The sequence below is a fragment of the Urtica dioica genome, chromosome 8 (assembly GCF_054948205.1).
Source record: "Urtica dioica subsp. dioica isolate 48M chromosome 8, U.dioica_male_clone48M_v1_H2, whole genome shotgun sequence".
NCBI classification, from domain to species: Eukaryota; Viridiplantae; Streptophyta; class Magnoliopsida; order Rosales; family Urticaceae; genus Urtica; species Urtica dioica.
The window spans coordinates 38,412,472-38,427,633 of NC_142763.1; the positions used below are offsets into that span (position 1 = coordinate 38,412,472).

Consider the following 15,162-nt stretch of genomic DNA (forward strand, 5'->3'; position numbering starts at 1 on the left):
GAAAAGATTGAAAATAGTGGGCTCCGTGAATTTACAATCCCTCTAAATCTTTCCTATTTTCTCTCCGTTTTTTCTATCAAACAATTAAAATTATCACATCAATGTAAAAATACATTCTTCTCCCTTTCTTTCTTTTCTACCTAACAAGGCCAATTTAAGTGGTCTTAAAAAAAGAAAAAAAAACAAAAAAAAAACTCAATTTCAGCGCACCTCGCTTCGTGGTTGAGTGTGATTAACAGTGATTTCTCTTAGGTGGTGTGAATCTGAATTCTGAACCACGTGAATGTCCAAACATAACGCTACTTTTATTCTGTAGTGGTCCATTCGATATCATGAGTGTGTTCATGGCACAAATAATTTCGTTAGCATTCGCTACTTTTTAATTTTTTGTTATAATTTTTTCGAAAACTAGTGTGTATCTTTTGGTTGGACTAGAATTTCAGTATTGTTCGGATCAGAACATTGTGGATCATTTGGAAACCGGAATTCTAATAAGGCTGGAATATTTTTGTCCAGATTTAGTCCCCGTTAAATTATCCAATGCCTCCATCAGAAATAATTGAATGCGACGAAATCAAGTACACTCAATTGTAGTCGATATTATCTTTCTAAATGGTTATATAAGATTTGTTCAATAAAAAATGGAATGTTGCATAAATCGTGAGTACATTGTGTAAATAATTATGTACGTAGTTCGTTAAATTGTGTATGGTTTATATTTTGTAAACAAAACCATTCTATTCATAGTATACTCGAAATATGAGTTTTATATTGTAAATAACTACGAGATTAACCGATAATAAAATTTACTATTGTTATCATTACCGCTAAATTTACTATTATTCTTGTTACTGTTAATAAAATTTACTGTTGTTCTTGTTACTGTTAATAAGATTAATTATTGTTCTTGTTACCGTTAATAAAAGAAACTATTGTTTTTGTCATCGTTAATAAGATTTACTGTTGTTTTTTTAATTGTCAATAAAATTAATTGACAAAATTATATGAAAGTTAATATTATATATTCTGACAATTAATAACATTAATAGTTAAGAGTATTATTAGAATATTGAAATATTATTTTAATTAATTGGCTATTTTTTTTTTAAATATGTTAATAATTAAACTACCATTTTAAAAGATGGGACTATTTAGGCTAGTTATTTAACCTGTCCTAAAAAAAAACTTCAAGGAAATTATATTTATTTATTTATTTATTTTTGGCTCGGATTCCATGTGATTATTAACGGGTCATGAAAATGATACAATTTGTTCGTTGTTTACAAGTAAAAGAAGCTTTTGTTTAAGGCATAAATACGCGCCTCAGTCTCAGATGGTTCTTTATGTCAAAGAGTTAAAACAGTGAAAAATTACATGTCATTAATTTCTTAGGCGTGTGTTTTATAGTAAATGCCCATCTAAGTAAACCCAACATAATATACAATAGTGAAAACATTTTAAAGACTGAAAAGGACCTTTGATTCTCATCACTCAACCTGAACTAATTCAAGCAAAGGAGGTCTCCGAATCAAGGTGGCTCGTTCAAAGGCATAAGCAGCCTCGATCAGCTTCGGTTCCGAGCCCTTCAAACTCCCGAAACAAAGCCCGAAGGGCATCCCGGTTTCTTCTTCATACCCTGCCGGGACAGTGATCCCGGGGTACCCTCCGATCGCCAGCACGGAAATACAGCCTATCCCGGGCGTGACGAGCGCATCGAGCTCATTCTCCGACATCAGCTTCTCAAACCCGTCACGCGAGAGGTTTCGCATCCGCTCGATCGCCTCTCTCTCCTTCTCCCCGATCCCGCTCGTCTTCTCCGATTCGATGAAAGTGTGTTGGCCGTACTCCTCGATCTTTTCCTGCATTGTAAGAACAAAAAAACATGTCGGAAAATATTTCTCTATTAAACCCTTTTCGAAGAAACACTTTTATTCGAAGAGAGAAATAGGCTCACCAAATTGGGATAGTTTTCGTTGAAAGCGATTACATCTGCTAGCGATCTCACCGGAGAAACTATGAGTTCCTTCAGGTAGTTGTTCAAGGAGAGCTTGAACCCACCCAACATTGCTGCAAGTTCACCGCTTTTGCTTGGATTCATCAGGATCTCCACATTTTTTATCTCAAGATCGTCCACTATCGTCGCACCATTTCGTCTGCGTAAATAAAAAGAGGTAACAAGAGGTGATTTCTAGAAGCAGGTTTGGTTTTCTTTTTCTTTCAATCACGCTGCGATACCTTAACATGTTCAAATGGTCCTCAAAGGCTCGGAAGACGGAGGACCCAATGAATGAGTCTACAAATGGATTCCTAACAACCCCGAGTCTCTTTCCTCTCAACCGAATGATTTTAGGAACTGTTTATATCCGCCCGAAGGTATGTGCTTGGCACCTTCTTTCGTCGCTTCTTCATCGTTTTCATCAAACCCCACGATAGCATCAAGAACATAAACCGCGTCCAGTCCTTGTTATGGGCCTGAGAATACCCACAGAGGGCAGATTATCTAGACATTTGTTAAGTAACATCGAGTTTATTTTAGAAGCAGTTGATGATAAGAGAACTGAATGAGGTCCCTTGGATTTTTCAACATTTGATTCTTTTAGCATGCCTCATCAAGATGGTGGCCTTTTTTTTTGGGATCCGTTTAAGCATTTTCGTTATAGCATTTCAAGTATCACGGAGTTTCATCTCAGAACCAATTAGTTACGAGAAGAGAGAGTCCTGGCCTAATTAGTCATGTGCAAGTCTTTTTATTGTGTATTAATGCGAGTTAAATCAGCCGATCGAAAAGATAGTTTACCCAACAGTGTCGTGTGGAGGAAAAACGGGAATGATGCCAGAGCGACCGGTGAGCCCAACAGTGGGCCTGAGTCCGACTACAGAGTTGTGATCGGAGGGGCATAGAATCGAGCCATGGGTGTCACTCCCGAGCGATACTGCGACCATGTTTGCAGCTACAGAGATGGCCGAGCCACTGCTTGACCCACATGGGTCTCCCTTTGGGACGTAAGGGTTCTGCAGAGTTAATTTGTTCCATCACACTCGGTCACCACTAATTATCACTCAAGCTTTCACTATTGCGACAAAAACTCAGGCCTCATTTCATTTTCTTGTCCATTATTAGCACTGCTTATCACTTTGACACTATGTTGGAATTAACGTGACAATTAAACTCGAACATAACTCTCATTACTGCAAAATTGTACCTTGCTATTATGAATTTCTGCAAAATAATGCCTCCCTTTGTAATTTGCAAAATAATACTGTCACTCTTTGAATTTACGCATATTTAACAATATAATTTATATTTATTTTCAAGTTACGTCATATATTTGCAGAAATTCAAATTGTCTGGGTTAGTTTGCGAAAAAAAAAATCGTAATAAATAAACATTTATGAGAGAGAGAGAGAGGGACTTACCAGACCTTGACCAGAGCGAGCGCACCAAGCATTAGGAATTCGACCCATGGCCCGAAAAGAATACCATTCCGTCAGACTGCTCTTCCCCAAAATCACCGCCCCGACAGCTCTGAGCTTGGCCACAACTCCGGCGTCCCTCGCCGCCACCGATCCCACCATCGCGAATGAGCCGGCCGTCGTGTTCGTCCCTTCCCTCGTCGCCATCGTGTCCTTCAACATCACCGGAACCCCCTCCATCCACCGACTCCGGCTCCGACCGTCTCTCCGTCGCCGATCGCTCTCCCCAGCCTGGTCTATCGCCGTCGGATCGACCTCCACGACGGCGCGGAGGGTCGGATTCAGCTCCTCGATGCGGCGGAGATAGAACTCTACGAGCTCTCTTGATGTCAGTTTCTCCTCCGCGAAAGCCGCTTGGATTGAATCGATCGTCGCCTCCAGGAATTCGAAGTCACCGCGGCCGTTGATCTCCGTCGCCGCAACGAGGAAGAGGAAGAGGCAGAGGAAAGCTCCTTTCTTGACCGCCATGGCAATGTACCTCTTTCTCGCACTACCTTTTCTTTTTTTTGAAAATCAATAGCTTTATGTTCACTCACTGATTTTGTAAAGCTCCTATCTTCACCGCCATCGCAATGTAGATGGTTTCCCACACTCTTTCTCTCTCTCTCTCTCTCTCTCTCTCACACACACACACACACACACACTATTTTACTTTACTTAACTTTTATTCCCATTTTGGTAAACAATTTGCAAATTAACTTCAATATGTAAGACCAGTATTCCCGCCAAAATTAGTCGCATTTATTTTTTTTTCTTTTTTCGTTGCACTAATATTATATTTAAAATAGAACCATACAAATTAATTTTTGTTAAATAATTTTTTATTATTATTAGGAGCTTAAATAAAATTAACTGATTCAAAGTTCCAAACAGAGTTATTTTGTTTGTTAATTTTTTGAATATAGCTTCCTTCAAAAAATTTGGGTGAACTTCAGTTGGCCAAGATTTGGTTAAAAAAAAAAAAAAAGTGGAACTGCATTTACCTGAAACCCGACCTTTGGAATAGAGCAAACATCATGTCAACTTATTACAATTAAAAACTAATATCTTATAATCTACCAAAAAAAGGGGACAATTTATCTAGTTTTCATTTATCTCCATGTCCGAATTTCGACAGCAGAGGCGGCTTCCTAGCCTTGGTGGCCTGTTCGAAAGCGTAAGCGATCTCGATCAAGACGGGCTCGGTGCCCTTGAGTCCCCCAAAAGACATCCCGAAGGGCATTCCATCGAGCTCATCATACCCTGCGGGGACGGAGATTGCAGGGTAACCCCCGATTGCCAGCATCGTCGAAGCTCCCCATCCAAGAGTCACCATTGCGTCAACCTTGTTCTCCTTCATCGCTCTCTCGAAACCTTCCTCTGACAGCTTCTTCATCGTCTCTATCGCCTCTAACACGTCCCCGTCCACCCCTTTTGTTTGCTCGGACATTATTAGTAGCTCTTGCCCGTATTTCTCTGTCATTTCCTACACCATGATTCACAATTATGTATTTTGTTATCATTTTATAAGTGATCGTGTGTGGACTTGGTTTCGTGTTTGAGCTAGGCATGTAATTTCATAGAGAAATTCGATAAACAAAATAACAAACCATAATGCTTACCAAATCGGGGTGCTTCGTGTTGAAAGCGATGACGTCAGCGAGAGATCTCACCGGAGAATTCGAAAGCTCCTCAAGGTACTTGTTCAGGTTGACCTTGAATTCCGACAACAAAGCGACCATCTCCCCGTTTTGATATGGATCAACAACAACGTCGATGTTCATTATCTCCATATCTTCGATTATCGTCGCGCCTCTTTGCCTAAAAAACACACAAATTTTCACCGATACCTTACAAAATAATGACTTTTTTTTCCTTGTTTCTTCTTTGTTCTAACCTCAGTGTTTTGAGGTGAGTCTCAAAAACCGAAAGAGCTGATGAACCGTTGCCATAAGAGGCCGAAAAGGGGTTCCTCACAACTCCAAGCCTCTTTCCTTTAAGGCCGTCTTTCTTGAGAAACTGCTTGTAACCGCCTTTGGGAATGAACTCAGAAGCTGATCTCGTGGCAACGTGGTCTCTCGGGTCATATCCCACAATGGCGTCGAGAACATAAACAGCGTCCGAGACACTCCTGCATATCGGCCTGCGCATATATTGGAGATCAATAGATAAACAATTTGTCGTTATCAAAACAAAGCATATCATTTCATTGTCGTGGATTGAATCATTGTTACCCGATTGAGTCCTGGCGAGGAGAGAGAGGAATTACACCGGCGCGGCTGGTGAGGCCGACGGTGGGCTTGAATCCGACAACGGAGTTGCGGTCAGCGGGGCAGATGATGGACCCGTCGGTCTCAGTACCGATCGACACGGCTGCCATGTTTGCTGCCACCGACACCGCCGACCCGCTGCTCGATCCGCACGTCTCCCCTGACTCAACGTAAGGATTCTGCTCCATAATTAAACATGTTGACATTTTATTTACCACAAATGTGTTAATAGATTATATTATAAACTGTTCAAAACAGCTATCCTACATGTCGACGCATCATCTTATAATTCAACGAGTTGTAAATGTCAATGTATAAAAGTTTATAATGGTAAACTTGAATTTTCAAGTGGAAGAGAATTTTTTATAATACATCATAAAAAAAAAAAAATTTCAAAATTACATACTACTATAATTGAACTAATTCATATTCATATACTCATTCCACAAATGATCTATCAATGCATTACGTAGTGCAAAGTGAGCATCTCTTGAGAATTAGTATTTGTCGTAATGTTAAGAATTTTGTGGTAATAGTATTTGTAGTAATATCGTTTAATTATCGGTTTAATTAGATTTGATATCTATAAATTATTGTTATTAATTATTTGCTTAATTTGGTTTGATATTTATAATATATTTTTTTAATTATTGGTTTAATTTAAGTGATATTGAGGAAATTAATTTGGATTATAAACAAAACTCCAAACAGCTAAAAACATATTGATAAGGTTGGATTGATAAAAATATGTACTTTTAATTAAAGATTATTAATTAATTAGATTATAATAATACTTAAACATTTGGTGTAATCTTGACACCAAATGAACAATTTTACATCAAATTTGGTGCAACACTATTCATTTGGTGTAAAAGTTGCACCAAATGTAGAGTTTTTAGAGTTTTGATATTCTTACCATTGGAGTAGAAAACCCAAAATATGAAGTTTTAAAGTTAAACATTGGAGATGGTCTTAGGACAACTTCAACCCATACACCAAATTTAGTATTGAAATCACACAATTTTTGTGTGTTTTTAGCACCAAATTTTTTTTCAACTTCAATCGCAACACCAAATTTTACACTAAAAATACTATTCACTATTATTATATTATTAAAACTAAAAATTCTATCTATTCATAAATAATTATAATGTTTATAGTTTTTTTTAATTAAGTGATTAAAGTATATTTATTACTTTCCGTTATTTAACAAAAATCAATTTTGTAAAAATTTTAAAAATAATAGAATTCTGAAATACAAATTACATCACTTAAAAATGCGTGAATTTGAATACTATATCCGATCAAAAATCAAAACTATATATATATATATATATATATATATATATATATATATATATATATATATAGTGATTTGATCAAAAAATTTGGAGACTCTCCTGGTTTTGGACTTCGAACTCAAATCAAGCCCAAAAATCATTTTGAGGAAATAAAAAAATTAAAATCAATTTTCAACAAAAATATTTAAAAATTATATCAATATTAAACTCGAAAGAAATTAATAATAGATGATAATTTTGTCCAAACATAAATAATAATTGAAGAAGTAACTAGAGAGAGAAACCTTAGAAAGGCCAGCTCTAGCGCACCAACCGTCGGGGATATCCAAAGAACGAACGTGATACCACTCGCTCATGCTCGCCTTCCCCAGAATCACTGCCCCAGCGGCTCTCAGCCTCTCCACCACCGTCGCCTCCCTCGCCGCCCACGCGCCCACCAGCGCGTACGACCCCGCCGTCGCGTTCATCCCGTCCCTCGTCGCCACGCTGTCCTTCAGCAGCACCGGAATCCCGTGCAACCCTCGGGCAGTACGATCGCCGCCTCCTTCCCCTCTCTCTCTGTCCGCCCTCTCCGCCTGACACCTGGCATCCGGACTTATCTCCAGCACTCCGCGGAGCACCGGATTCAGCCTCTCGATCCGCTCGATGTAGAAGTCAACCAGCTGGAGCGAAGTCAACCTCCCTTCCGCAAGCTCGCGTTGGAGCTCCGCCACCGTGGCCTCGGCGATCGCGAACGGCTTGTCCGAGCCATTGATTTGGTTGACTAAGATTGAGATCAGGAGGAGGGAGATCAACGGCAATGATGATAGTAGTAGAGCCATTGATGAGCTTTTCTTTAATCAATTTCAGGCATGTAGATGCAGTTGAGTTTTTATTTTATTTTATATAGAATAGCTCTCTCGAGATTGAGTATTTTACTTTGTTCGTCTCAAAAGCATATATAATTCACATAAGTATTATATACATATATTAGTTATCACATTTTTGTATAAAACTTTCTTGAAAGATTATATGATATGGAGTTTTTTTAATATTCAAGAAAAGTCACAGTGAATGAAAGGGAAACCGGTATCAATTTTAAGGTAATACTACCAAGGGGATTTAAGTTACACTTGCTAAAAATCAACTAGAAGTAAAATATTGAAGAAACTTAAATAAATATATTGTTGTTACATTATAAGTTGGCTTTATTTTTAATGCAAGTTGTATGGAAAGATGTTGGTCTTCATGCTCCAGCTTCAGGTAAGACATCATTCCTCCTGTGCGTAGACAGTATTTTTGGGAAGTTTCCGGTTTTGCCATATTGTCTCGCTGGTGACTTTATTGCGTGATATTCTTGCGAGAATGGGTAAGGAAACCCTAGATACACTTCCAGGATTGTACAACTGCTATAAAAGTCATGCGCTTCCCCCCTTAGCAGCCTTGCCGCTTTTTCAAAATACTTAGAGCTCCTAGACGTGCAAGACCGGCGGATTGGGAGGCTTTGTATTTTTATAAGAGCGGTGTCATTCACCAAATACTATTCGAGAAGATTGAGTGTTTGAGTGATTTGAGTTCTGTGTTTACGTGATTGAAGACTCACGTGCGTTTGAAGACTGAAGTCATCCGTGCATAGGTGTTTGATTGAAGAGTGGAATTGATGAGGATCTCAAATTCATGGGGAGTCCCTGGTCTAGGTATTCACTCGTGGTAATAGTTTCTAGGGCTTTGGTCTTGTGTTGTAATCATATAAGACATTGCTTGTACTATTGACTACTATATAGTGAAATCCTTTCCACTGGCAGAGTGCCCCCAGACGTAGGTGATATTGCACCAAACTGGGTAACCATATTGTGTGTCGCTTATTTATCGCACTGTTTGTTGATTATCCATTATCTGTGTTCAAGCAAGTTGTTGGACACATTGTCAACACATTGTGTGCGACATCTTGTCTTTGTGACTAATCGGGATTTCAATTGGTATCAGAGCAGGCACCTAGATCTTTGGGTGGTTTCCTAGGTTTTTATTCTGATTACCAGATATGGATAGTTCCGGAGAGGGAGGGTCGGTCAATCGTCCTCCTATCCTTGATGGAACCAACTATGGTTACTGGAAAGCTCGTATGAGCGCCTTTACGAAATCCCACGACAGCAGAACTTGGAAGGCTGTGATCCATGGTTGGGAAGCTCCAGTTTCTGTTGATGACAAAGGGGCTGTGACTGGTCCCAAACCCGAGAAGGATTGGAGTCCTACAAAAGATGAGGCGGATCTGGGTAACTCTCGTGCACTCAATGCTATATTTAACGGGGTTGATAAAAATATTTTCAAGCTAATAAACACTTGCACGAGTGCCAAAGAAGTTTGGGAAATTCTTGCTGTTGCCTATGAGGGAACCACTAAAGTTCGTGAGCAGAAGCTTCAGTATCTCACTACAAACTTTGAAGCTCTCACTATGCTTGAAGATGAATCTGTTGTCGACTTCAATGTGTGTATTCGAGATCTTGCCAATGAATCCTACTCTCTCGACAAACCTATGACCGATGAAGATCTAGTCAGGAAAACCCTGAGAGCTTTAAGCCCAAGATTCAAAATGAAGATCACGGCAATAGAAGAAGTCCATGACCTTAAAACTCTAAAGTTTGATGAACTTTTGGGATCTCTCATGATCTTTGAGCTTTCTCTTCCCAAGATGGAGAAGAAACACAAAGGAATGGCCCTCAAAAGCTCTATTCATGATCAGAAGGAGCAAGTATACTCTGATTGTGATAACGAAATTGATGATACTATTGCTATGCTTGCCAAAAACTATAGCAGGGTTATGAAAAGATTCAACCAGATGATTGGGAAGAATGTCTTCCAAGATGTCAAAGACAACTTTCAGCAAAGATTCCAGAAGAATGGAAACCCTCACAGAAACGGCAAAAGTGGTGAACGTTCTGGAAAAAGGCAAAGATATTCAGTGTCATGAGTATGAAGGCTTTGGGCATATTCAGAATGAGTGTCCCAAGTTAATGAAAAAACAGAAAAATGGATACAACGCCACTCTATTTGATGAGGAAGAAGAAGATAGTGACTCTGATTAGATAAGCAATTTCGTTGCCTTCTCATCCTCTATTCCTACTTATAATCTTGAACATATTGACGAATCTGCTGAATCCTCAAAGAAATTTGTTACTGATGATGAACTATTTGATGATGCTATGAATGATGCTTATAATGTATCACATACTAAATGCGTTGAAGAGTCTCATGTTCTTGACAAGCAGAGTGCACTCATTCTCTCTCTTACTGAAGAAAAGACAAGGCTCTTAGAAACCATTGTTCATCTAAAGCGCGAAGTCAGCCGCTTAAATGGGGGAACTTGACCAGATGACTAAATCTATCAGGATGTTGAATTCTAACACCGACAGTCTTGATAAAATTCTAACTGTTGGAAAACCAGCAAAGAACATGAAGGGGCTTAGGTATACCCATGGTGTTTTCATGTCACAGACTACTTTTGTTCCCCAAAAGTCTGCTCGCCAGATGTCGCGAAAAATGTCTCAGACATCTGGTGGTGACAAGTTTTAGAATCAGCATCAGCGACATCCTCATGGACCGAGCAGATCTCTTGTTAACAGACCTCGTTGGGTCTGCCATCATTGTGGACGAATTGGTCATATTCGGCCTTTTTGCTATCACCTATATGGGAGGAACCTTCTTCAGCATCAAACCTCCCACATGTATGCTCATGTTGGGAATATTGCCCACTTGAAGATAATGAATAAATGATTACTAAATTCGATAATAAGATTACTTTATTAGCATTATATGATTAGTGGGTTGAGTTCTAAACAATTAGAATCAATAACAACTATCTTCCATAGCCTCCGTATTAAACTGAGTCACGTGCTGGGCACCCGAGTTCGGGCGGTGTGCTAAAACATGGTCGATGACTGATATACGCCTGGAAAACTATATCTAAAGTCATATATGTGGAACACATGGGTGAAGGCTGATCACTATGTGGGAGCATTCTACACTTGCGGTAAGTGTACGACCCGGACATGTCTCGGTGTAGATGTGTCGTTTAAGGACCGTTACGACACACTAACCGAGGTCACTATGATGGTCACAGTGAGACTTGATCTAAATCCTAAAGTGATCATGGACACTGGGTTATGTTACTGAGCTCTTTGACTCATTCGCTAAAAGGCTATATATGCTAATCACAACTTATGTCTTGGGAGTTTTCTCAGAGCATGATTCGAGTGGGAAATGATTTACAGATATGGAATCCAGTCTTCCTGAAAGAAGGTTAATGTTCTCTCACCTAAGGGTTGATTCTAGAACCGATAGATTGCGCGCACTTTCGAAGTAAGTAACGTTCGAAAGAATCTTTCGCTGGGGAAGCAACAATGCTTAGGGCTGATATGTATCAAGAGAAGTATAACGAAAAAATTGACTTCTCTTGACACGGGTTGAACCTGGAGGATCTTGATCACGAACTGACTATATCAGTGGACACTCGTCACGATGAGTAAATATAATTCTAGTATAAAGGAGAGTTCAGTCTTGGCTTACAAGGTGGAGTATTTGACCAAGATTAAACGAATCGATGGAAAAAGAGAAAGGACTATTTCGTCTTTTTTATCGGATTTGTTAAGCTTCTATTACTAGGTCCATAGTCCCCGATTCAGCTCTGATAAAGGCGGATAAGAACTTTCGTATAATAATGTTTATCATTATTAATCTCACTTGCTGTAATTGTGATTGACAACATTAATTCTGGAAAACGGGTATTCGCAGAATTAAATAAATATTTATGGTAGAATTATTTATTTATTGTTTGATCAAGTAAATAAACAATTATTAATTATTTGTTTATTGTTGGACCAAGTAAATAAATAATTAATTGGGTTGTAAGCAATTGGGCCTTGCACAAAATATGAAAATCGGATTTAGGGTTTTGGCACTAGGGTTTGCGCAAATCCCCCTTGGCCGTGTGCCTAAAATTCGATTTTTATAATATTGGTATTTACCAATATTTTCTCTTTAGTTCCTTAAATAAAGGAGAGAGAATAATATAAGATATTGTCATATATTTTCTCCTTATTTATAGGAAAGTATTTAGGAGAATATATGAGAATATATTTAAAGGGAAATAATATATTCCCCTTTATTCTCTCACTAAATAAAATATTCTCTATTTAAATAGAGAATAATATCCCATAGATATTGATCTGATGGACGAGAGAAAAAGTAGGATTCACTTGTTGAGATCCAATGGCCTAGATTTAATCCACCAGTGTGAACACAATAAAAGGAAGTAAAATATTCTGGAAGATTCCATGAATATCTCCTTTTTACTACTATAAATAGGGGTTCATGAGAAGGCAAAAATAAGCAATTATTTGGTGAAAATTTCGTGCTCTCTAGCCTACCTTGGCCGAGCACTTCTGCCTCTCTTCCCCTCGGAAATTCGTTTCCATTCTTAGTAAAATAAGAGCGAGATCTCGAAACACCTAGTTTCGTGATCTAGTGAGATAAAGACTGTGCCCACTCATCTTTCTTATTCGTCTCGGAGATTACGTTTCGGAAGACTAAGGTGTCATCCTCGAGTCCTTCATCAAGACGACGCAAGGAGTACGCGATTGGATTGGAGCGTTCTGTAGCTGAACCGAAAATCAATGTAAGTACTCGTTTACTCTTATATCGGTTGCTTGACTTATATGCTCTCGTGAATTAAATTAATTAAACATAACTAGATCTTGTTAATTATAACCATAATTTAATTAGCTTATGATTAGCGTAATTAATTATTTTTCCGCAATAATATGGTTATAGGGTGGAATCATCTCAGACGAGTAGCATTGGAGCGATCGTTCGTGTCCGATGCGAGCTCGATCCACCAACAAGTGGTATTAGAGCTAGATGTTATGATTAATTAATCGATTCGTTCTTGTAATTAATTTAAATATGGTTTGAATGAAATTATATGTGGATGTGAATTTCATGCAATTCAATATATGATATGTGAATTGTGATTCGTGGTTTGATCGTAGAATATTTGATTCTCGCTTTTCTAGATTTTTTTGTAAACCCGAAATTCAAAGGGTATAGGTTTTATGTAATTATTATTATTATTATTGTAATCCGATGGTGCGACGTTCTTGATCACGACGATCGGTGAGAGACGGACACACAACGAAGAAGCATGACGGACGAAGAAAGCCTCCACGACTACGCCACAAGAAAACTTGTCACAAAATTTTGTGACAAGTCTCGGCCGCCTCTTCGTGCCGGGCCGCGCCCTCGTGGCGGAGGCGGTCCGGTGCAGCCTCAAGTCTAATCTTGACCTAGGTCAAGATTAGAGGATTCGTCCGGGCCTCAGCCCGGAAACCCTAGTGGGCCCACGGGCCCACTCATTAAAAAAAAAAATTTACCGAAAAAAAAGAATTAAGTTTTTTAATGTTTTATTTAATTAATTATATGGGCTGAGCCCTAATGATTTTTATTTAAAACATTACAAAATAAATGATTATGATATCGATTTATTTTAAATGGGACATTGGAATGGGCCCTTACTTAATTAATTTTTTCGATAAAAAACTAGAAAAATTAAATAATTTGATATTGATTTATTTTTCTAAGGGACATAAGAATGGGCCCAATTGAATCCATAGGCCAATGTGATTGAGCTCATCTTGATTTACTTTATAGAATCAAATAGGAAACGATCAATCCGAATCAAACCATTCTTGCATGCTCTTGCTTGTTTATTTAATTACTATGCCATGCTTGTATGCTATAACTTAGATCATGTATCGTATGTTAATGGTTGTCATGGGCTTTCATTCATTAAAATTGTCTAATTGGATTAGGATAGTTAATTAATGAATGAGTTGAACGGATTGGAGAGCTTTGTCACCAAGCCGATAAGAGGCTAAGCTGAGTGGTACTTAAGAAGACCTAGTGTCTCACCTTCTCTACTGGGAGCTTTTCCGTGATGGAATACTTTTAGGATAATCAAGACTAGATGTCACGAATTCCTAATCACTAAGCTATATCGAAACATCTGTTTTTAAGGGTAGCTTAGAAACACTCAAGTTTTTAATATGACTTAGTTAACTTGAGTGGATCACCTAGATTAAAGTTAATGCTAGGAAAATTAAAATACTGAAAGTGTATTGAGTCATAGGTCTCCAACATTGACACAACACCGTGAGGATGAAATATCCCCTCGTGACCGGCGGTTTTCTAAACATGGTGGTCAGTTCCATTCGGAAGGGCTTTTCTGATTCCAATACCAAGGTTGTGTCTCTGACGATAGGTGGGAGGGTTGATCTCTGCGTGTACTAGTTACGCTAGTGCGTATGAGCTAGATTTCTTTCACTGAAATGTTGGGTTGACTCATGCATGAACCAACCGGTGGTTGCTCATGTGGCCAAAGATTCCTATAAAATTGGTAGTTAGTGAGCATAGTTATGAAGGTGCATGTACTATGATTGCTCACTAATCTGAGATGGTTCTCATTTTAACTAGGTGCACTCCGTTACGTCACCAGAGTGAAACGGACTGTGGCTATTAGTCGAATTACCTTGGAATATAAAAACTGGGTTCTTTTGATTAGTATTTTATCCCGTGCATGTTTGCATTATAGTTTTTATTTCCTAAATTATATTGATAGTTGTTTCTTTTCATATTGTTAATAAATGTACTTTTATGTTTTTAGTAATCATGTTGAACCCTATTATGGCCCTGTTGTCGAAAGACGTCCTGACTGGAGATAACTTCCCTAAGTGGAAGTCGAATCTCAACATTGTGCTTGTGAGTGAAAGCTTTCGCTTTATCCTCACTGAAGACAACTCCTCTTCCTGCTCATGGTGCCTCCAAGAACTTGAGGGAGGACTATGACAAGTGGACTACTGCCAATAACAAGGCGGTGGCCTACATGCTCGCAAGCATATCTGATGCGTTGCGAACTAAGATGGAAGGGAAGGAGACCGCTGTGGAGATCCTTGGCTCGTTGCAACAAATGTTTGGGATGCAAAGCGAGCAAGCCCGCATTGAGCTCATCCGTAAGTGCACTGGCACTAGGATGACTGCGTGAACTCCGGTGAGGGATCATGTCATGAAGATGACTAACTACTTCACCAAAGCTGAACTCCATGGGGCAC

General features: G+C 38.7%; 1 protein-coding gene and 1 pseudogene across 2 annotated transcripts; both read right to left on the bottom strand.

Annotated features, from left to right (window-relative positions):
• Positions 1-1,228: 1,228 nt before the first annotated feature.
• Positions 1,229-4,110, bottom strand: LOC149389684 (putative amidase At4g34880; annotated as a pseudogene). Its single transcript, XR_016301053.1, has 5 exons — positions 3,418-4,110; positions 2,798-3,012; positions 2,236-2,472; positions 1,955-2,153; positions 1,229-1,859 (listed from the first exon to the last, which is right to left on the bottom strand). The product of XR_016301053.1 is annotated as a putative amidase At4g34880 (transcript).
• A 324-nt stretch (positions 4,111-4,434) lies between these two features.
• LOC149389685 (putative amidase At4g34880) lies at positions 4,435-8,030 on the bottom strand. Its single transcript, XM_089624656.1, has 5 exons — positions 7,309-8,030; positions 5,688-5,902; positions 5,351-5,596; positions 5,076-5,274; positions 4,435-4,939 (listed from the first exon to the last, which is right to left on the bottom strand). The coding sequence occupies exons 1-5, from the start codon at positions 7,843-7,845 to the stop codon at positions 4,562-4,564; spliced, it is 1,575 nt and encodes a 524-aa protein (XP_089480782.1). The 5' UTR covers positions 7,846-8,030; the 3' UTR covers positions 4,435-4,561.
• Positions 8,031-15,162: the final 7,132 nt, after the last annotated feature.

Bases quoted from the DNA above. Each gene is read 5' to 3' on its own strand.
- LOC149389685 (XM_089624656.1), bottom strand. From the start codon at position 7,845: ATGGCTCTACTACTATCATCATTGCCGTTGATCTCCCTCCTCCTGATC. The intron at 5,903-7,308 runs GTTTCTCTCTCT...ATTATGGAGCAG, and splicing joins CTAGAGCTGGCCTTTCTAAG to AATCCTTACGTTGAGTCAGG. The intron at 5,275-5,350 runs GTTAGAACAAAG...TGTGTTTTTTAG, and splicing joins ACTCACCTCAAAACACTGAG to GCAAAGAGGCGCGACGATAA.